Source organism: Lycorma delicatula, chromosome 7, assembly GCF_047948215.1.
Source record: "Lycorma delicatula isolate Av1 chromosome 7, ASM4794821v1, whole genome shotgun sequence".
Classification (NCBI taxonomy): Eukaryota; Metazoa; Arthropoda; class Insecta; order Hemiptera; family Fulgoridae; genus Lycorma; species Lycorma delicatula.
This window is the reverse complement of record NC_134461.1, coordinates 148,368,587-148,393,347: the sequence shown is the minus strand read 5'-3', so window position 1 is coordinate 148,393,347 and position 24,761 is coordinate 148,368,587. Positions and strand designations below refer to the sequence as shown.

The window sequence follows — 24,761 nt, the reverse complement described above, 5'->3', positions numbered from 1 at the left end:
ACCTTTACATAACACAGATCTTTGTTTTCACAGTACTACACAACACCCACCTGTTATCAAAAGTAATTCTGACATCGTTCTTCTCTTATATGGTATTTGAAAAGTCATCAGCTTCATAGAAAGTATTGTGGAAGGTCCTAAACATGAAAAAACATAACCTTTTTTTCATTATTATGACTGCTGATAAGATTTCATCCCTAATTAGAAATGACAGAATTTAATATATGTTGACAATTCGAGGTTACTAAATAAGAACATTTCTATACAATCATTGTCTTTATTTGAGCTGAACACACCTACTTCAATTTAGTAAGAAATCTGTTAATAACACTTATTGAAAATTTACCAGGGTTTCTCTTTCAGGTTTCCTGAGTTTCAGACCATATTTTATTTAATCGTATCTATTTTAATATATTACAAAAATGATTGGATGTACAAAAACTAATTTTTTTGGGCATATTACCTACCTAACGTATTTACCTCATAATATAGAGTGGTTTAGTTCGGTTCCGCTCAGGACACAACATTTGATAGAATTGTGACCCTAACAGTAGCAAACCTATCAACCTGTTTGGATTTTATATTCAAAATGAGAAAAAGTTTTTCACTTTTACAGTAGTTTTGTAGTAATAAAATGTCAATTACTTACACTTTGTCAGTAAAATAAAAATATGCTATATTCTTTTTTTAAATATGCTTTTTAAATTAAAAAGAATACCAAAATAAACTAAACAAACTTGCTTTTTTAACAATAACAGCAATAAGGAAAGAAAAAGTGTTGGGTAAAAAAAAGCCCAAGGTGAGGGGATGAACGATGAGCAATATAGTTACACAGTTATCCAACCGACTGTAAAGGAAGTGAAGTTTAGAAGATCAAAAGAAACTTTACAGTTCACTTAATTCACCGCATTGCAACTCGTACAACACGTTTTCAAAAAAATAAATTCTTTTATCTTTCTTTTCTTCAACAAAATCTCCAAAGATAACAAATGTTTTCATATTTCATATATTCTAAACTATGAAGACCTTTCACAAATATTTACATATTTGCTGTGCATATATTTACATGTAATATTCATATGTGTAAAAAAAATATAACTCAATTTAAATATATCAACCATCAAAATTCTCTCATGAGTTTCTATTATACCTAAATTACAAATTTTAAAAATTTATTGCCAACAGATAAAAATATTAAAAAAGAAATATTATTTTTTAGCAGTCTTAAAATTGAGCCTGTCAGGGTGAAAAAAAAACAGTATTCAAATAAATTTCCATGTTTTAAAATAAAATATTTTGACTTAACAGCTAATAACAATGACATCATTATATATTTCATAAAAAAAATGCAATAATAAAACAATTGATCCTACAATTTGTACAAAATGCATAAAACAGTAAAATACATAAAAAATGGTAAAACAGTAAATCATTTTTTTCTTCTGACAATACGTAATAATACATAACATAGATCACATCAGGAAGAGTTAGTAGACATCCTATTTCATGGTTAAAAAGAGAACTGCCTCACCATTCGTCTGAATGATCAAGAGAAATTATGGTAAAACCAGACTGGACTGCAGTAACAGAATATACAATTAATTGTAAGATTAAAGATAGATGTAATAAAAGTTCATATTAATTATTTTAAATATTAACGCATGAAATAATATTAAGGTAGAAAATATGAAGATCTAAATATACAAAATAATTTACAATCCAAAACACGTTATGAAAATTACTTGAGCACATATTTATGCATGTTGAATGGGATGCAGAAAATTCAGTTTTTTTTTTAAATTAATATTGTTAAGAAATTCATAAAAAATTGTATTTTCAAAATACAATACTACTTAAAATATTTTTCTATCAACTTACTTAATATAATTTATTTTAAATGCAATTAAATATTTGTTTTATAGAAAAAATATTAATTATATTAAGTAAGTTGATAGAAAAATATTTTAAGTAGTTCAGTAATTTATTAAATAAAATTCATAATACAAGCATAAAAGCCTTTTTTCATAGACCATGGTATTATGTTGAGTTACATGAAAACAATTTTATTGTCTACCCACTGGGTTGGTTTAGTGCTGAATGCGTTTTGGCAATTCAGCTGATTTCAAAGTCGAGAGTTCCAACATTCAAATCCTAATAAAGGCAGTTACTTTTATACAGATTAGAATACTAGAGTGTGGATACCAGTGTTCTTTGGTGGTTGGGTTTCAATTAACCACACATCTCAGAAATAGTCGACCTGAGACTGTACAAGACTAAACTTCACTTACACTCATACATATTATCCTTATTCATCCTCTGAAGTAATACCTAATTGTGATTTGTGGAGGCTAAACAGGAAAAAAAAATTCTATTGCCTGGTTTGGTAGAGGTGGATTAGGTTTTCTTTTAAAAATAATTGATTATTTTGTTTAGCAAAGATTGCACATTCATAAATTTAAACGTAAAGATAACTAAATATTTTTAATTTTTTAAATATGCAATAATGCACAGATGCTATCTGAAGAAATTTTCATGAAGTGAAAAAACTATTTTTTTGTGTGGCTTTTTTTATTCACTATCAAGGAAATAGAAAAATCAAGTCATAATGAAATTATGGATTGAATGAAATTTATTTTTGTGATACCTGCTTCCATTGAATAGTTTCAATTCAGTTTGGCGAGGATTATCAGACTTAAATGTAGGCAATAAGCGTGTCAACAGCTTATTCTTCTTGTCCTTAAAATGCCATCTTCTTTTGAAGTCATTTTGGAAATCATTACGGCAATGTTGTTTATTGACTGCTGCTGTAAAAGGAGACCAGATGAGCAACTGACCATTCTCTTAAATCTTTAACTTAAGTTTCTAGGTATTAGTCAATTTTAAGTGTGTATCTGCACCTGCATATTTTTTTCTGTTATTTTGCCTCGCAAAATTATTTGTAGTCGCTGGCATCACTTCCTTTTTACTAATATGACCAAAATATGATAGGTTTTCAAAATATTATTTCAGCAACTGTGATCTCAGTTCTTTGCCAAGCATACTCAAAAACTTCATTGATGATCATCAGTATATTCTCCTTCTGCAATTTTTTGATATTAAGTGGAGTCCTTGGAGATGTACATAGGGAGAATATTCATCTCCTGCAAAACCGTAGAAAAACAATCAAATTCCCATACTAGTTATTTAGAGGGGACTGGTAATAAATTATGGAGGGTAAAGGCAGGGTCAGCCCTCAGAGGGATTGCAAGCCTCTTGTGGATCACTTTAGTTTATGGTACTGCCTAGAAGAAGAAATACTGTTAGAATGATTCTATGTTATATAACTTGTATTTTCCTGTGTTGCATGTGTGTTTTTGCTAAACAAAGTAAAATTGAACTTTAGTCAGATGATCTTATAAATGTTAAGTATTTTAACATTTAACACAGTATTTTAACATTTGATGTTTGTTCATGTATCAAAATGAAGAATTCCTTTCATCAGTCAAAATATAATTTTTTATTGTAAAATACATATGTATATATATTTTTATATATATATATTTTGTTTTTTCGTGATTAAAATTTAATGAAAAACTATTAACTCTTAACTGATTGATTATAGTAATCCTCTAATTTTTTTTTGCATCTTTCTTATTACTTAGTATGTTTCTTTATCTGAAATGTGTAGTTATCCTGTGCCCTTAGTTTTATTTATGTTATATTTTTAGGATTCAGTTGTAATGCAAATTGAATTTTCCAAAAATTCTTTTTAAAACATTTTTTGTATGATGTACAATTACAGGCAAAAAGAATCCATATTATTATCCATAGACACATGATGGTTAATTATTTTATTAAATTACTTCAACATTTTTATAAAAGGAGTAAATAAAATATTTATTATAAAAGAAGAGGAAGCCATATGGCTTCAGTGGTGGAACCTCTACAATGGAAATTACCTTCAGTGGCTTCACAAATTTTAAATAATATTTTTAGAATAATTTTCAAACATTTTTACAAATCTTCATGTACTGCCACATTTTTACAGGACTGAGATAAAAAATGTCATATAAAGAAATTGTGTACTGACATGACAGTCTCTAAACATACATACACGATTTCTGAACAGTCCATTTATTTCACCTTGAAAGTAACATTCATATTTGGTTATAAGTTCTGTTACTTTTAGGTGAACAATCGGTGTAATGAATGATAGTGTTTATATTATAAATATTACAAGTGTCCAATAAGTTTGCATACTTAGGAAAGTAAAAATTTTTTTTTTATGAAAACCATTTTTATTTATTTTCATACCAGGTCTGTTCAGAAAATAACTGAACATTTCTAATTACGCCCCAACAGAGATATTTAGTGACGTGCAGTTGGCAGCGTTGTGTTTTGCATAACCTCCTCTGTAACCACATGTTCTTTGACTGTTGATATATAATTTAGTTTTTGTGTTATTATTATTTTTAGTGCAACTTGTTTAAGTGTTATTAGCAAATTTTGTAATGTACGATTTTTGGGAGCAACGATACAACATAAAATTTCGTGTGAAACAGGGAAAAACTTTCACACAAACGATTCGACTTTTGAAACAAGCTTATGGAGATGATGCTCCTGGTAGTACACAATGTTACGAATGGTTTTCACGATTTAAAAGTGGTCATCAGTCAATCGAAGATGACCCTCGACCAGGAAGTCCTTTGACTTCATGACATCCAGGTTCAGAAAATCTGGTGTGTGCAAATTGCCAATTAACTGTCATAGAACTTGCAAAAGAGGTTTCCAAAAATTGCAACATGCATTGAGTTGCAGCAAAGTTTGTTCGTTGTTTGATGACCGAAAAGTGGAAATTTCTTGGAAACTTCTTGAACAAGCCTATGACAATGAAACATTCATGCAAAGGATCATAGCGAGAGAAGAAAGCTGGGTCTCAATACGACATCGACAAAAAAGTTCAATCATCACAATGGATCGGCAAAGGATCTCCACGCTCCAAGACAGCTCATCAATCATGATTCGATGTTAGAGTGATACTCTCTGTTTTTTTTTATTTTTATTTTAATGGAATTGTAGATTTTGAATTCTTGCATCAAGGTGAATCAGTGAACCATGTAAAATGCCTTGTTATCAAGGTATTTTACAACGGTTATATGAAAAAAATACACAAAAAGAGACCAGAGTTGTTGCAAGATAACTCATGGTTTCTTCACCACAACAAATCCACACACTCAGCTTTGTCAATTCATCAGTTTTGTGCCAAAAATGAGATGACTGCCCTCCCTCAGCCTCACTACTCCTAGCGATTCTGCTTATTTTTGAAATTAAAATCAGTGATATAAGGACACTGTTTTGATACTATTGATGACATTAAAGTAAATTCATCACGGACCTTAAAGGCCAATTCAAATGAAGCTCTCCAGGACTGCTTCACGAAGTGGAAACACTGATGGAAAGGTGGGTGAATTGTGGAGGAGAGTACTTTGAAGTGGACAAAGACCAATAATGTGTGAAATTAATAATAAAGATTAAAAAAATGAACTTTGGTTATTTTCTGAACAGACTTCATATATTTATTAATATAATTTTTTTTATGTATTCTATGTATGGAAACTTTGGGATGGTCTGTGTTTATTAAATAACTTTTTATTTTCCTGTTTTTGGAAAAAATGCTTTTTTGTCGGATTTTTAATTATTTTTTTGTTTGACAGATATTTATGTGTTATAATTAATGAAGCCATTATTTCTGGATTGATAAATTTACTTGCTGTTTCGTTTATGGGATTGTTTACATTTAGCTAAAAAGGTGCTAAAATGATTTTTAAGCGTAGTTAATGATCAGTTATTTACATATTATTATTATTATTATTCAATAGATTGTTATGGTTAATATATGTATTATTTGTTTGTTATGATGCTAATTTTACCGTGCAACTCCTATCATCCATACTCGACGAGACCAGACATGGTCTAAATATATGAAAGTTCAAATAAACTAAAATGTCATATAAACTATTCAAATCATGATTTTTGTGAACTGTAAAATATAAAGAACTTGTTTTGTAAGTTTTTAATATATGTATTAATAATGAATTCAAACTTTGCTTACATGATGAATTCTGAAAAAGAGACCTATAGTATAGGGGATAAGCTTGCATGCAATACATTCATTAAACATCATCATTTTTCAAATGAGGATGAGTAAACTCATTTGTGACTACAACTACTTATTAGACTTGTGTGTTATTAACATATGCATGTAACTGATCGATCTACGAGTATAATCTAAAGTTACTGATGGGTAATTATAAAAATCTAATTTACCAATTTGAAAAAATCATTTATTGAATCCAATCTACTGTTTAGTGTGTTTAATAACATTGTACAATTTTAAATGTAAAAAATGGACCAAAATTACAAAAGAAACATGGTAAAAAAAAAGATAATAAAGGTGTATTGATAAATCCTAATGCTAAATTAGGTCTGGAAACAAATGAATGAGCTTGTAGTAAATATGTTAATGTTATACAATTAATATAAGTGTATGATAAATGAATCACTAATGATTTTTATTATTATTATTTTTTTTAATATCCTTTTGTTCTTTATTACAAATTGTTAATTAATTGGTTTTATAATCTAGGATTAATGAATTTTTTTCACAAAGTGATTTAATTTTATTACTTTTCAGTAATACTGAATTAACATTTCATACTTGTTGATATTCTTGATTGTTCAAAAAGTAACCAACTGACAACCTCACGTATTCAACTCTAGCTTCTATCCTTCATAATGTAATCCTTATGGTTTAATACACAGTCCATGACTGAAATACCTTATGTTGGTTTTGGAATTGTTTGTTTATTTAGAAATTTCTGAAATTGGTACAAGTAGTAATGAACAAATGGGTGTGCAATTTACATAGGTGTGGTCTTTTGATGGAAACAAAAAAGTTCTCAATAATAATAATATTCATGAATAGCTTGATCTTCTGAAGCATACTTGTGATTTAATACATAAAAAAAGACTCCATAACTCCTGATTTTGTTATTTTGTTTGCCTGCTTTCTTTAACATAGGAGTGTTTACTTATAGACTTAAATGATTATATAATTCTTTGTATTACTCAGATAGTGATTTTTGATGAGTGTTCCCTTAATCTTATATATAATTTATATTAGAGCGTGGATATCACTCAGCTTTTAGATAAACTGGATAGTTTAATGTTTTTGTTAGTGTATATAGAGCTACAGAAGCATTTAAAATGATTATATAAAAACTGCTTGGCAGGACCTAATAGATAAGACTAAATAAATTTATGCCATCCACCTGGTTGGTCTAGTGGTGAACGTGTCTTCCCAAATCAGCTGATTTGGAAGTTGAGAGTTCCAGCATTCGTCCTAGTAAAGTCAGATATTTTTACACGGATTTGAATACTAGATCATGGATACTGGTGTTCTTTGGTGGTTGGGTTTCAATTAACCACACATTTCAGGAATGGTCAAACTGAGACTGTACAAGACTACACTTCAGTTACACTCATACATATCATCCTCACTCATCCTCTGAAGTATTATCTGAACGGTAATTACCGGAAGCTAGCCAGGAAAAAGAAAAAAAGATAAATTTATGCCAATACACCAAATTAACTTAGCTGCTTGGCAGCTAAAAGGTGTTTGATATTTTTTGAATGGACTTTTTGTTTGGGTTAAGTTAACTAATTTAGCTATTTTCTTTTAATATCCGTGAAATATTCATGCTGTTTAGGGTATTTTTTTCTATTGTGTTTAATTGCATATATATAATTTATATATATATATATATATATATATATATATATATATATATATATGAAATCATTTTATTATGCACTTCATGTTACTATACATTATAATTCCACTATGGATTATAATACAGAGATACTCATTTTGATGTCCACCATTTTCCTAAAGGCAGGTCTGAACCCTTTGCTCCTTATTTTTTGACACACTCTGTAGGATATTAGGGTTTAGGTGGATGTCATCTAAAAAAATGTGACGTGAAGGTTTCGAACCTGCTTTATGGAAAATGGTGGACATTTCCAATACTTGCTGTGTAAGTCAATGCCAGTTGTGCATAAGTACATTCCATAAATCAAGTAAAATTTGAGCGTTTGTATTTTAGTCCGTAGTGAAATAGTATAGTATAGTATCATGATGTGCACGATAAAATGATCTCACTGTAATTTGACAGTGTTTTTAAAACAATTTTCTGTATATTTTAGATGTATATCTTTTTTTTTGTAGTAAATGTTTTTTTTTATTTGGAAATGAAGTTACATTCACTGCTAAAAGTTTGGGGGGATTTCTGATTTAGAAGTGTGGTGTATTTTATGGTGTATAGGATACAGATTCAACATTATTTAAATTTTTAATTAAAATAGAATAGCTTTTTGTGGTTAGTACACAAAAAGTCACACATTGTGAGTGTTCTTGAGAAGAGTTTATGTACCTTGTTTTTCCCCATTATATCTGCCTTACATCTTCTTATTGGCTTCAAGTAATGTTTTTATTGCATGGATATATTGTTTATTTATCCATTGTTTGTATTTTGTTGCAAGGTACCAAGATTCTTCAACTTATAGTAAATGTGTTAATGTATCATCATTTTTGTATCATATAATTGTGTATTTTTTCATATTAAATTACTTTTTTCTGAACGGATTTTTTTATTTAATTCCTTTGCTATTAATGTATTCATCCTTTCCGTTGTAAAATTCATTTTGTTTCAGCTGATTGAAAAATATTATTGGAGAATTTTAAGTCTTTTATTCTTTTAGGTTTGTTATTAAGGTTAAAAACTATTCTTTTAATCTCTTTAAAGCTTCTTCCAAGTTCAGATTAAAAGAAAGCGAGACAGAATATATTTTCTCTTTTTTTTATTTTAGCTTGTCTATCCTTTTGATTCCTTACTTTAATGTAGCTTATTAAACTATCATATAAACAATCGGTTACTTCTGCTATTAGATTTATTTGATTATGATTATACTTTTACATTTAATGATTTAATAAAAAAAATAAAGTTTTTTATACTTAATTTTTATTTACTTGTTTCTTGTTATCTTTACTGCCAACCCTCCTGGACAAATAGGTATTCAAATGGAATTCGTATTTTTTGCCTGTAAATATTTAAAAAAAATAATAGAGACATTATAATTTATTTATGAAATGTTTGTAGTATAACTATCTGAAATGAATTTATTCAGTTATAATGATTGTTTGAATGTTTAAAATGATTTTGATCATTATTGTCTCAGTGACCGAATGAGTTTGGTCAATGTAGGCTGACCGTATTGGCTGTTAACTATGGTAATTGTTATTTTTGCCACAAATAAAATTGTACTGTTCTCAGTGGAGCTTGGTGGAATAATGCGGGTGTGCTGTATGAAGGGCGTTAAATTCCCAGCATTGTTTTCATTGCGCTTTAATTATGGTAGGAATCCGTGGCAGTGGTTGGGATTCTCTCCTCTTGTTACACTTCTGTCCCTTCATCCCTTTTATGTTTTGTTCTTTTTTCTCCATGCTCTCTTTCCTTTTCTCTTTTAAAGTATATACTCATCTCTGTTTTTAGTTCTAATATATGCTTAATTTTACTTGTTTTTCCCTTTTGTTTCATTTATATATGGCTTCATAACAAGGGTAAACGGTACAATGAGGTTTTCATTTGGTCATTTTGAAAATTCCTCTTGACTAATACCCTTTCTATCCGTTTCATTTGCATTATACTACTGTGTGCTTTTACGATTTAGTTTGATTATGTATGAAGGTTATACTTGGTAATCGTGGATTATTCTTTTAACATTTTTTGGATGTTATATTTTTTCTTTAATTCAAATGTTTAAACCTTGTCTGTCTACGTTGGCCTAACAAGAGAGTATAAATTAACATAAAGATTATTATAAAGACAGATATATTTAAATGGAGATGCTTTTAAAAAGTAGTTTTAGGTATAAACAAAAAGAAAAAACTTAATTTTATTAAAAAATAAATAAGTAAAAAATGATGTGGCAAAATATTAATTTAAAAAAAATTGTTTAATTTTTCATCACAAATTGAAGTAATTGTTTCATTTTCTAATTGTATTAATTCCCAGAGAAAGTTCCTAGATTTGAAAAAAATATATAACTTTTAAAATACACATAAATTGGGTTTTATAAAATCATTATTAGGCTTGAAAATTGTATCATAAAGAATTACTTGATTTTATCCTTGCTGTTATTTCACTGTAGTTATTCTGCTTTTTTGTATCCTTTATTGTAAACAGAAGAATATAGTCACAAAAAAAATACAAAAAAAAAGTTTTAGATAAAAAAAAAATATAAAGATTAATGTGTTCTTCCTTTTCTTCTCAAAAACTAAAATTCAAGCAAAATATTGTTAACAATTTTTCTGCACAAGAAGTTTCTTTCATTGCAATCAGTTGAAGAAAATGTTGTTATTTTAAAATAAACATATTCGTTCCGATCCAAGATTAAATTTTGCTTGTTAATATCTGTTCTCTATTTAAATGATCCTGTGCATATATTTTTTGACTTGATTCCCTAAACTGTTTTTGGTGTACCATGAGGCCTCTATTCAGTGATTTTAATCTTTACACATCATTTATCATGGTTCAACCCCCTTACTCTTTTTTTATCGGCCAACCCCAGTCTGATTCTTCTTACCTTGCTGTTTTCATTTTTCTTCATAAATCCCTAATCTTATGTTTAATTCTCTCTTTGTCATCCTCTTTCAATTGAGCAAGATTTTCTTTTAAGATATAAGATGTTAGTTGTAGTGTAACTTTCTTAACTATTCTTCAGAGTACTAATACCAGACTCGACGGTTTTAGATTAACAATTTTAAAGATATATAAAGCGTGTCTGGATGTAGATTTTCTGGTTCCTAGTTACTTCTGAAAAAAGTAATTGATAGTAACAGTAAGGATGAGAATTACCTAATTTGTTTGTTCTATTTTTCTGTTCCAGCTGGAGCAGCCCCTGTCGATCCCAGCCAGAAACAAACATCCCGCCCCAGTTCCGCTAAACAAGGTAAATAACAAAGATTGTAAAAATAATTGATGTTGATTCTTTTAAATTAGTTTATATTATTCATATTTCCACTTTACTCATACGTATTAAAATATATTTCATTGGTTAATTTTATTATAATTTTAAAATTAAATCAGACATTTTTTTTTACATTTATGGATTTGTTGTCTCGCGTAAAAATATACATACACATTTGTACAGAATTAATTGATTCTTAAGTATGTATTTATATCTATATATGAAAAAAAAATTAGATGTATGTGTGTGTGTGTGTGTGTGTGTTCCATGCTAAGTCATATATGCAGGAAGCCACAAATCATCTTTAAAACTAACCAGTATGGTAAAAAATATTTTTAATTCAATAGTTTTTGTTATAAATGGTCATGTGCATATTTTTAAATGTAAATATTTTATTACATTTATTATCAAAAAATCAATTAATAGGCCTTGAGCATTTACGATTAAAAATAATAACAAATCGGTAGCAAATTCAGACCATGATTGAAAATTATCTTGTCCATTTTCATTTAGCTTTCATTGATTTTATTAAGCTTCATATGAGTAATAGCAATTTGTGTAGTCAATCTATTTCTTTAAAAAAAAAATACCAAAATTTTTAAAACTTAACATATAATTCAAAATAAAAATGTTATCTGTAATTATAAGTTTAGATTTAAAAAAATAAAGAAAAACTATTTTTTGACCCTTGGGGATGTGTTTTACCTTTAGACGTTGAAGTTCCACTGAAAAAAGCTACTTGTAGTAGTAGGCTATGAAAGTTAGATTTTTTATTTACATTTTGAAAACCTATTGATAAAGTTTGAAATAATTTAATGTTTATATTTATGTAGAGTGAAATAGAATTAATGCACACTTATTAATAAACCGCAAAGTAAAATAAGAATTTTATTTTTTCTTGATTTAAGTAATGTGTATTATTTGCTGGTAAAATTGTATAAAAACTTAAAAATGGATGTGGTATAATATATACGCTTTGTTGTATGATGTATAAGAAAGGCTATATAGTATTGGACCTTGTCTCTTCTCCTCTTTCTGCACATTTCACCCTTGAAAAACAAAGGCCGCACCCTGGTGACCCAGTTTCTCTCAAGCCCTTCTATATGCTTTACTATATATGTATCCCTTAACTCTATGAAAAACAAAGGTAACGTAATGTAAGCAATTATATGCAAGTACCTTTTCTACGATATTAGCCGTTTCTGTTTGCACCATCTGAATACACATTAAGTCGGTCATCTTGTTCTTAGTATTTTAATTAGTTTATAGTTTTTACATTTTTAGTTTTTCTTGTCGACCTTGTATTTCAAATCTTTTTACTCGATATGGTTGTGACTTGTTTATAAATTGTTATTCATTCATTGTTTTAAAAATTGTGTTACTTGTTAACAAAATAATAAAAGGCAGACAAGAAGTGAGAAATAGGCATAACTGTTCGTTATTTAAAAAAAAAATGATTGTGTCTATTTTGTTATCGTACCATTTTACTTTAAATGATTTGTTAGCATTTTTAACTGCTGACAGTAGTAACTTGTTTTATTGGTCTATCTGTATGACAAATTTTGTTTTAAACTTTTTGAATTATGACTGTAAATGTATGGAAGTTTTTGAAGGTCATTTTGTAGCTCTGTCTTCAGTGGTAGTTTGTTACCTTACTGCAACATCACTGTTTGTTTTATCTTTTTACATTATACAGTGGTGGTTTCACATAAAAGAAGAGCGCATGCATTTGATCAAGAAAAGATAGTACTTATTTTTTTACTTTACACACTGAAGTATGAAAATTTCTTTATTCATTTGTATTAATTATTTTACTCTTTTTATCCTTATCGTATCTTATAGTATTATTATATGACCAATCAAATTCAGTTTGTTTTGTAATATTTCTGTTTTACTTCTGCATATTTTGATGTTTTTTTTTACTATTCAGTTCTTTTTAAAGTACGAGAATGGAGAAAATATAATTTTTAACTGATTTCTAATCAAGCTGTTTTTATTTTTATTTTCTTTATAAGTATTTAAGAATACTATCTACCAAATGGATTAATTTCAGTGGTTTTTGTTTTTGTGAGGATGTCTGTGTTAATCCATTCGATTGTTTTTTTTTTTTTTGATAATTAGCAAAAGATTTTTTAAATAAAAAAATGATGTTAGACAACTTGAAGTAAATTTTCAATTTTTTGGTATCATTGCTCAATATTGAATTGTTATACTGTATATTTAAATATTTTATAGTTTGATTTAATTTTGATTCATGAAATATTTACTTGGAAAAATATAAGAAAATTTGTCAAAAAATAAGGATAAAAAATAATAACTGTTGGAGTAGCTTAGCTTATGTTCAATAGCAGTCCCTTTATGTTGTTTCTATGAATTACTTTTATTATTTTTATCAAGAGACATACATGTTTTCTTGCCTCTCTGTTTGTTGTATATTTTATCTTTTTGACATATTTTAAATAAAAAGATAAAAAATTCTTAAAAATGCAATAAAGTGGAAAAAACTTACTTTTTGAAAATTTATCTATGAGTTCAGCTTATTGAAGTTGACACAAAATAAAGGATACAGCAGCTCTCAGTTTTTATTTTTATTTTGGTGTCAACTTCAAAACATTATAATTAAAGAATTGAAAAAATTAAAATTTTGTTTTACTTTTTTTTATTGTGTTTACCAGTTAATTTTATAATCAGTGTTAGTTACATCGCATAACTTTATTTTTTCTTTTTACGATTTTGAAAAGTCACTTTTCTTTGGTCACTTCCTGTTTTCAATGTTTGACCATCGTGTATACTCCTAAAATTTAAATCTATTTATTACTTATTTGTTTTTTTTTGTCAGTGATTGATGTTTGTGTTGTAATTTTACTGCTTTTATTTTGTTTTGCCATTCTTTATATTATTACTGTATTGCATCATATTGTTTATATAAATATATTTAAGAATTGTTGGAGAAAAAAATTTGTACTCTCTTAGTTTTAATTGAAGATAAATTTACAATTTTCTTTTATAATATTTGGATTTTTTAAAATTCTTTTCATGTTTCTTTGACCTGATTTCATATGCATCTATAAATAATTTAATAGAATTTGTTTAACTTTTGCTCTAAGGTAAATGTTTGATTAATTACTTTTCGGTTAAAATTTAATTTGATTCAAATATTGTTAAAATTGTAATTAATTCAAGTTATTTGCACAACATGGTAATTTAAAGTAATTTTTTTAATGTTTTTGTTGATGTTTTTCCTCATTAATTGTAAATTTGTGATTGCATTTTTAAATATTTATTTTATTTTTCCCTTCAGGTGGTCTTCACTGGTTTGCCCACGGGGCTGATGAACCAGTTTCTTCTTTTAATGAAGGTAAAAAAAAAAAACTGAAATGAGTGAAATAAAAGTTTTATGTGTGTGATTTTTTAACAGAGTTTCTATTAACAAATAATTAATGTTTTGGTCATATATAACAAAAATTGTTTTTTTTATAAATTAACTTTTTAGGATTAATGAATTATTTTTATGTGTGCGTTTACATGCTAGTTATTAATGTAGTTGTCTGATGTAAGTAATGATACATTTTGTTAAATTGTTTTTGAGGAATTTTTTTTTTAAACTAACATCTTGGTATTACCAAAATATTACATATATATCGGTTGTTAACAGCATGTTTTGTTTAAACCCAATTTTATTTTTACATTACAGTGAAATATTTTTTAAATTTTTGTTAAAATTTAATTGTTTAAGTTTTTCATTATTTTGAGTGTAAATTAAGGTTTTTAAGTTTGTGAGCTTTTTTGTAACTGATTTCGTAACAAAATATGTTAATATGAAATTTTATAGACCATTTTTGTTTTGTGATTTGGTACTGTGAATTACAATGAGGGTAGTATATTTAAATTGATGGTTGATTAATTGAATCATTTTTATGTTTATGTAATTATTATCTTTGTTATGATGAGTAATCTTAATATGAGTAATCGCACATTATTTGTTTGGGGGGGGATTTTTTATTTGGGTTTATAATGATTTGGAATACAATTCCACAATATTTTTTATTTATAGTTGTCTATGTTTTACTGTTAAAGTAAGGTATTATCTCTGAATAGCATACAGTAATGAGGCCAGAAAATACATCCTTTGTTTAGAGGTGTCCGTAGTTTAGAAGAGGGCTTAAGAATAAGTTGTACAAGTTCCAGTTTTCGACAAACTTTAAGAAACTCGTGTATTACCTTTTTGTCATTACATTGTACTCAGCAATTAAGTATATATATATATATGTATATAGAAAATTAGCTGACAGCCAAGTGCGAGTCTTTTAATTGTGTGTAGCAAAGTACAGAATTCTTCATCACCAAAATGCAAAATTTTGTGACATTTACACAAATGTCATCTGCAGCCATTATACAGTTATAATGTAATGCTGTGTAGTTAAAACCATTATATTACACATTATTAAAATTGTAATAAAATAAATGCGTCTTTAATTATGTGAACCGGTTATACCTAATAAATAAATAAACATTCTGCTTAATTCACAAGGTTGTGTTTATTCAAACACAAGGGGAAGGAGGTTGAAAATTTAGATTTCTGTTTAGAAAAAGGGTACAAGGAATAAATGTACTAGTCAACAAAAAAAGATTTTTTCATGTATCTGAAACTGGAATTGTACATGGTGATTTTAAGTAATTTTGAAGTGCTGAATTTAAAACTTTTATCAGAATTTGTGTAATACATAACATTTTTTTTAGATACATATGATTTAGACATACTTTTTATTTATTCAAAGACAAATAAATTGAACTACATTAATATAATTTTAAAATAATATTTTCTAAAAGCCTAACTCATTGGAAATGCCTTTAAAATAATAGTTTTTAAACGTTTATATCAATGGAATTGTCTTATCTTTAACTTTTAAAATATCTTGACAAACTTTTTCACTTGTATGATGTTTGATCAGTTTCTCAAAACAAAAACTAGCAATAGTTACCCATAATTCCAGGATCTGATCTTCCTTGATACCGATGCTCCACAGTCAAAATATCCTGATTGAAATCTCCTTGCTCATTGCTGACAGATCCCAAATTTTTGGGAAAAAGTGTAGGTGGGTGTGTTGAAAATGAATTTTTAATGACATCCTACATCCTAAATGTATGTATGTTGTTTTCTACCAGCTAATTAACAATAAAAAACGTAGTTTTCTGTTGCTTAAAAAACTACTAAGACATTGTTTTTGAAGGACTTCTAAGCAGCTAGTTCACATTTGATAAGTTTATCTCAAAAGTTTTGTGAACCAATAAATATAATTTCTTTGAGTTAAATTCATCACTCAATTTAGGAAAACTTTTAAATGATTAAATCCTGATTCATCGTTGTCTAGTGTCTTTACAAAATTTTTCATGAGTCTGAGTTTTACGTGAAGTGGCAGTAGTATGATTTTACCATTCTCAGTTAATGGTAAATGCTTCACAATTTGTTCACCAGCCACAAAGTTCTGTTGCAATGGCCAGTTCTTTATGTGGTAATGACTTTTTATATTATGATTATCCCAAAGACAAAGAAAACAGCAGCATTTCATAAACCAAGAAGTAATGCAACGTCTTTTAGATCACTGCAAACTTGCCATATATACTCTTTGTATTTCATGCTTCTAATATTGATGTCATAGTTTCATACGTTTCTTTCATGTGGACTGCATGATTGTTTTTTACCATTATGCAAAAAACTGCTTTCATGCTAACTTTAGAAGAGTGAATAAAAAGACCACCAGCCATTCTTCAGGAATATGATGAATTCTAAGCTCTTTCATCCAGCCATTGACATCAGTACAAATGCATAATGAATTTTTTATAGTAAAATAAGTTGAAAGTGTTTAATTTCATGTTCTAAACGTAGTCATTTTTGTTTTTCTGCTAAAAGATTCCAGTGTTATAGTCCTAGACCCCTGAAGTTCAGCTTGCTGCTTTGATAACTTTAAATCGCAAACTAAATAAATCCTTAGGTTTGCACTAAATCATCAATCAGTACATAAAACAGAATGGCTCGTAGTTTTCCCTTCAACCTTTCCGAGTTGTTGAGTATGATATGCAAAAATTACTTGAGTCATCCAGATTTTATTTCAATCCCCGATTGCGCAATCAACATAAAATTTAAGCTGTTTTTATGAATTCAGAAATAGTCTCTGTTTGAGATTTAGGCATAAATTTACCATGGACATAACAAAAACTATCTGGATGGTTTGAACAGCCATGAACTTTTGCAGAAGCCATGCTTTAGCAAAAAAATGAGAAAAATCAGTTTTGTATTATAAAGAATTGATTAAAATATAGCTAAACACTAATAACTCTGTGAAACACAACACACAGTATAGACAAATGAAACTAGACTGAATAAGATTTTAAGCTTTGTATTAGGCAACAGATGTTTGTATGATATCATACAGACATATTTGTTGAGAAGTAGATACGTATCTACTTCTCATGATACAGTGAATATATTTATTTATTTTTATTTGTTAAAGATGTATGTCTATTGTTTAAAAGTAAAAATACAGAAACTATTCTTAATTGTTACCAGAAGTTAATAAAAATGAGTTTATTATAAAAAAAAAGCTTACAAATTTACGATTTATGTAAAACCTTTACATGGTAATGCAATTTCAATTGCATATTTGAGATCAGCACCCAAATTACAGTGAGAAAAGTTATGTAACATGTTAGATACAAATTTTATTTTGGCTAGTATAGTAAGAGTATTTTACTTTTATGAGTTTAATCTTTCATGGTTTGAATCCCGTATTTATAATAACAAATAACTTATAATTTTTATACATTTTTAGAATTTTCATTAGAACACTGTTCCAAAATATATATTATTTTATGTATAATTAATATGTTTTGTAAAATAATTTTTTTAAATTCAGTTTAAATATATTTGTGGTAAAAGTTTTACACTAGTCTGTAATTTATTAAAAAAGGTAGTGAAAGTACAAGAAGCCTTTTTCTCATAAGGTGAAGGTAGTGTGTTATTATTACACAAAAAAATTACCTTTTCTGGCTTGATAGAGATGGTTATTGTTATTCTTTTTTTTAAAAGAAAAAGTGACTATTAGTTTTAGAAAACACTTTTTTTTGTCTTCAGTCATCTGACTGGTTTGATGCAGCTCTCCAAGATTCCCCATCTAGTGCTAGTCGTTTCATTTCGGTATACCCCCTACATCTTACATCCCTAACAATTTATTTTACATATTCCAAATTGCCTGCCTGCACAATTTCTTCCTTCTATCTGACCCTCTAATATAAAAGCGACTATTCTAGGATGCCTTAATATGTGGCCTATAAATCTGTCTCTTCTTTTAACTATATTTTTCCAAATGCTTTTTTCTTCATCGATTTGCTGCAACACCTCTTCATTTGTCACTTTATCCACCCATTTGATATTTAACATTCTCCTATAGCACCACATTTCAAAAGCTTCTAATCTTTTCTTCTCAGGTACTCCGATTGTTCAAGTTTCACTTCCATGTAGCAATGCTACAAAAATATACTTTCAAAAATGTTTTCCTGACATTTAAATTAATTTTGGATGTAAACAAATTATATTTCTGACTATAAGCTCGTTTCACCTGTGCTATTCGGCATTTTATATCGCTCCTGCTTCGTCCATCTTTAGTAATTCTACTTCCCAAATAACAATATTTTTCTACCACCATAATCTTTTCTCCTATTTTCACATTCAGTGGTCCATCTTTGTTATTTCTACTACATTTCATTACTTTTGTTTTCTTCTTGTTTATTTTCATGCGATAGTTCTTGGGTAGGCCTTCATCTATGCCGTTCATTGTTTCTTCTAAATCCTTTTTACTCTCGGCTAGAATTACTATATCATCAGCAAATCGTAGCATCTTTATCTTTTCACTTTGTACTGTTACTCCGAATCTAAATTGTTCTTTAACATCATTAACTGCTAGATCCATGTAAAGATTAAAAAGTAACGGAGATAGGGAACATCCTTGTCGGACTCCCTTTCTTACTATGGCTTCTTTCTTATGTCCTTCAATTATTACTGTTGCTGTTTGGTTCCTGTAAATGTTAACAATTGTTCTTCTATCTCTGTATTTGAACCCTAATTTTTTAAAAATGCTGAACATTTTATTCCTGCCTACATTATTGAACACCTTTCCTAGGTCTATAAATCCCAAGTATGTTGATTTGTTTTTTTTTAGAAAACAGTATCTTCAAATTTACTTCTTTTTTTTTTAATTTTGCACTCAAGCTTGTTAAACTTAAATCAGTGTAAGGTTGTACATGTTATGTTTTCATTTTCATTGTGTAAGACTGAACATGATTTAACATTTGGCATTCTACTTGCAGTCTAAAACTCCTAATGATATTTTAATTAAAAATAAAATGTATAAATATATATTATATGTATATTAAAAATAAAATAGAATTTTTTTATTGTAAATGATTTTTAAATATTTTGTGGTCAAAATGTTATTTCAATAATAATTTAGAAAATATCATTCTTTCATCATATATTTTAATTAACATCAATTAAAAGTCATGTTTTACTAAAATTTTTCTACATTACAGGAATGTAATATTTTTCTATTTTTCTCCATGGATTCCATCTTTTTTAATATTGTACTGCCTGATATTTCCATGTAGTATATACAGAGTAATCTAATAATTCAGTATGGGTGAATCCAGAGTATTCCCACTCCAGGTATTGAGACCTGATTTGGGTTTTCCATAAAAAATTATGGGGAACCTCTTTTGAGAAATTTCAACTGAAACATCGGTAGCCCTCCAGTGAGGGTCCAAGCTTTAAAAAAATCACCCATCTGAATTTATATATTACTCCGTCGCCCATCCACTTTTTACGTATCAGTTTTGTGAATTGATAATATTCTTAGTTTCTAAGGTTTTTTGCTATAATGTAAAAGTGTTTCTTTATCAGCTCTCCATCAATTAAGTGAAAGAATGTATAACTGTCGGGTATGTGTTGTGGATATGTATCTGTGTGATAAAACATTTGTGTGTAAAGTTTTTTTGTGTAAACATTTCACTGAATTTTAGGAAAACTTATTTAATATATTTTTCTTCATAAATTGATGTTGAGTTTTATTGGTCTCCTCTTGTCAAAAATTCTCTTGGGAAATTACTTTGTACAGTTTCATAACTTATTTTTTTTTTGTTTTTCTATTCCTTCAATATTGTTTTCATTTCATTTCCACTTAATTTAAATTATATTTTTCTTTTTTATTGTGCAGCTGCTCTATATGCTTTTAATGTATTCTTGGTATGAGCTTGTTTAACATCTTTCTTCATTATTATTTTTATTACTCTCTCATTAATAATACAAATATACTAGTTTGTTTTTTGTTACTATTTTTTATTCTTATATAATTTGAACATTTGTATTTACAAAATTATTTTATAAATCTATATTATATTTCTATGTTGTATAATTTGAATATTAGCATGTGTAATACTTGTAAATAACAAAATTAGAGAAATGATACGTTTTTATTAGTAAGTTTTCATATCGGTAAATGTTTTTTTATGTACACAGAAATTTGAATGAAAATTCTTTTTGGTTTTTATTGTCTCCCATCTACTTATAGAAGAGTAGCTTGTTAATGGTTGATTTTGTCTAATAAATTTGACTAGATTAGTTTTATTTCTGCAATTCATATCTTCACTCAGAAGCATCGTTTTCAATATGATCTTACATTTTTTCACTCACAAAATTTCTGATCACACCTGTGAATTTTGATTATTGTGTTTACTTATTTTAATATTTAATTGCTAATTACCCTTCTTTCTTTACAGTTCATCACTTTTGTTTTAATATTTTTTATTTTCAACTGAAATTCTTCCCTAGCAATAAATCCATCAGTTCGGTACGTCTTACAACTGTTTCTTTGTTTCTAGTGAAAGGGAATAATGCTGATGGTTTATTTATTTGCAGGAATTGTGAAAAAATTTTATACGCTGAAATCATTCCTTCTGTTCTAATAGGAACGATATACAAAGTAGGAAATAATAAATAAGTTGATTGCTGTTGCTGCACTAATTGGAACTTTATGTGTTTTGTAAAACATTATTAAATGGTGTACATATATGTGTAATGTCCCTTGGAGAGGTAGAGGGTTAGTTCCTATGCAGAAAGATGACAGTTTAGGCTAAGTCAGACCGATTGTGTTTTAATGGAGTCCTTGGATAATGTCCCTTAATCACCATTCTTCTCTATCATTATCAGGCATGCTCCACAAATTAAAAAAAATTATTTCTTAGAGAATCAGGTAAAATTGTGTTATTAAAAAAAAGGACATTAAAATATCTTTAATCTTCAAATTAAAAAAGATTTCAATTTTGGTGATTTTGATTTTGATTGTTTTTATAATTTCTACTCTAAACTAAAAATGATCAGTGACGTGAATTGTATAAGATTTTTTCTTTCCTTTAAATGTTTTGTAACTATATGCCAACAGAACACTGAATAAAAATTATTTAATTATCTAAAAAATTCTAATTGTAGAAATAGAAGCTCATTTAACTCTGCATTGTAAAAAATATGTTCCCATATATATTACTTTCTGGCTTTGAGTCGGCAAAGCTGAATAGAATTTCTTGAGACTTCCAGGACATACAAATCATATTAGTGTTGTGTAGTTGTGTAGTTTATTTCATTTTTATCTTGATTGTCACTTATAAAAACTTTGGTAAGTTTTTTGAAACGTTAGTAAAAAAGTCATTTTAAAAGTAGAATGTTCTTTTAGAAAGATTTTCTATTTATTTAGAATATGTTAACTGCTGGGTAAGATTTATTTAATAGGGTTCATTTTCTACGGAAAGTTTACAAAAAAAAAAACTTGCCACTAGACAATTAATGAAAAGGTGTGGCACTTAAAAGGGATTTAATTTATTATTTCAGTTAAGATTTTACATGAATTTTATTTTAAAACTATCCAGTTTTTTTTTTGAAAATAAAAAATACATTGTTTACATCCTCATAATGTTAAGTTGTGTCCCCATTTTTGTGTGTAGAAATTTGTTTTTTTACTTGTTGTTAAACAAAGTAATATATATTTGTGTGTTTTTGTGTGTGTTTACATATATGTGGGCATATTAATTTATATACTTGTATTTGTATCACAGTTGTGTTACTGTTGGTTGATAGTATTTGTATTTGACAGTTTATTTGTTTATTGGCAGGCTCACATTGCGATCTCCGTCACAGTCGTGAACAGTCATCCGAAGTCTGTGACGGGACTTCATTATTAGAAGAAGGTTAAAATTAATACTTACTATACCTCCCTTTAATTTTTAAACTTTTTTTTATTTATTGTTTGTACCTTATGTTTAAATCACTTTATGGTGTATTATTGTTTTGCAAAATAAAAATAGTCACTGTTCAGTTGTAATTGTTGTTTAGTAATTTTTTTTTTAGGTACACTCAATAATATATATACATATATATTATATATATATATGTGTGTGTGCAAGTAGTGATGCACTGTTTTTATTTTGTATGGACAGATATTTTAAATGATAGCCATTTGAGATAAATTTGAAAGTTTTGCTTTAAATTATGTATTAAAAAAACTGGAAATTCTCCTACCCATTTATATTTTATTAGTTTTCATTTATTTTATTTTTTTATATGGCTAGAAAACATATATTTTCATTGGGTTTTGTACTGAATTTCCATTTTTCTTTACGTAATTTAACTTTGTAAGGTCAGTTAGTTTTTCAAATTTATTCTCATTTACCAGTACATGTGCACCTTTTTATTGTATTTTTTTACTTTCTTTTAGTATTTAATAGTAATAATGTACATACATAATTATATTTTTAGTTGTGGAATGATAGTCACTTTGTTATAGATGCAGTAATTAGTAGATTATTGTAATTTATTGTTGTGTAGATTTTTTGTTACAGATAGTTATTTTTAGCTAAATGGTATAATTAAAAAAAATTAAATAAATATAAAAAGCAAAATAATGATTTACTGTTTTCAGTTTTTAAGACAAGGTAGAAGGAGAAATCAGGTTTATATAAAATACATGAAATTGTAGTCTAATTCACTAATTCAACACATTTTTTACCCATCCAGCATTGTGGGTCATGAAAAATAATGAACTGTTTTATACGTTAGTATTTAACAGAAAAAAATTAATTTCTTAGACAAATAATAGTTATTTTAATTTACAGTACTGCTGCTGAATTTTCATTTTACTTAGCTTATACTGGTTGTTTCATATCTTTTTTGAACAGAAATTTGTTTGGTTGATACCAGTTTTAACTAAAATCTGCTCTCAACATTTAAAAAATTCAGAGTGGGAAGTCTTTGCTGGGTTAATCTACTATTTTTGTTGCATTGTAATGTATTATGAATTTCTTAATAGGTTGATTGTCACATTAATACATTGCACATCTGGTAACAATGCTGCATTGTTGAAGTGAAAACGTTGTTTCAGTGACAATATATTTTTTTCAATTTGTACCATAGTTATTTTTTGTGTTCTAAATGACGATATTTTTAAATAAATGCCTTAAATTTGTATTTTATTTGTATGGATCTTGGAATAGTAAATAAAATGCTATTATAAGTTAGTTGATGTTTGATGTAAAATATACATAATTTCTTATGTCATAGTATAATTTGTTTTGAAAAATTCTATATATCTATCTTGTTCCTAGATTGAAGTTAACATTTCTTTTATTCAAAACCAAATAGTTTTTATTTTTTAGTAAAAGTATAACACTCCTTAAAAATTATCTGTGTTGGGAATTATAACTTTTATTTCAAATTTGGAATAGATCATTGTTTTTTTATTTTTATGACTAGTAGGTTAGTTGTACTGACCTCTTATCTACAAAATATCATTAAAAAAAAACAAAACTGATATTAAGAAACAAAAAATCTGTTAACATATTTTGTGGTTTATCTTAAATATCTCTATCCACTGCTGGTGAAATATCAGTATCTCTATAATGTTGGTAATTCTTATGGAACAGATTTGTTGTGACATGTTTCTTTTAATTTATGTTACTAAATAAATAAAAATATCAAAATCCAGTTGCTAGTGAATCAGTAATTCTTATAATAAGTTATGTGAAAGCTTAATTATAAAAAAAACTTGAGATATGAAATCTTATGATATCTATAGAATAAACATGTTTGGCCTTCCCAGAATTGCCAGTGTTTTCATTGTGTAGCTGTGTGCTGTTAACGGGGCAACCTGAAATTAACCCAAAGACTTATATGTACTTAAGATTTCATGATGAGTACCTTGCAGCCAGTTAGTGGCATGTACTCCAGACACCTTGTCTGTAATATTCAATCTGTAATTTCTGAAATGGCTTAGCATAACCTAAGTGTGAGCTTCTGCAGGATACCTAGTGATATTGAAATTTCAGGCAATGAGTGCGCTGATGTTGCGGCAAAAGAGACCTGTTTGTACTAATTGCATTGTTCTGAGTGATCTCTGTTTTCTGAAATGGGTGGTTCGTGATGAGTGGCAAATTGAATGGAATGTTACCATCAACAATAAACTTTGTCCAGTTAAGAACACTGTGTACCATGGAGCTCCCATGCATGAATAACCATTGAGAGAAGGTTATTATTTGCAAATAGGGCACACTAATTGTGGACACTTCATGAATCAGACCAATTCATCTGTCTGTGCTCA

At 27.7% G+C, this 24,761-nt stretch overlaps 1 protein-coding gene across 11 annotated transcripts in view; it reads left to right on the top strand.

The window, feature by feature from the left end:
• Window positions 1-24,761, top strand: part of LOC142327940 (uncharacterized) — a 452,389-nt gene that overhangs the window by 311,148 nt on the left and 116,480 nt on the right. For 8 of the 11 annotated variants that reach the window (XM_075371342.1, XM_075371336.1, XM_075371343.1 and 5 more), the window contains 2 exons: window positions 10,987-11,049; window positions 14,369-14,425. The exons of 1 other annotated variant lie outside the window; for it this stretch is intronic. In XM_075371342.1, the coding sequence (XP_075227457.1) occupies window positions 10,987-11,049; window positions 14,369-14,425 (120 nt within the window). The remainder of the gene's footprint in view (window positions 1-10,986; window positions 11,050-14,368; window positions 14,426-24,761) is intronic. 2 more of the 11 variants (XM_075371339.1, XM_075371344.1) reach the window with 1 other exon arrangement.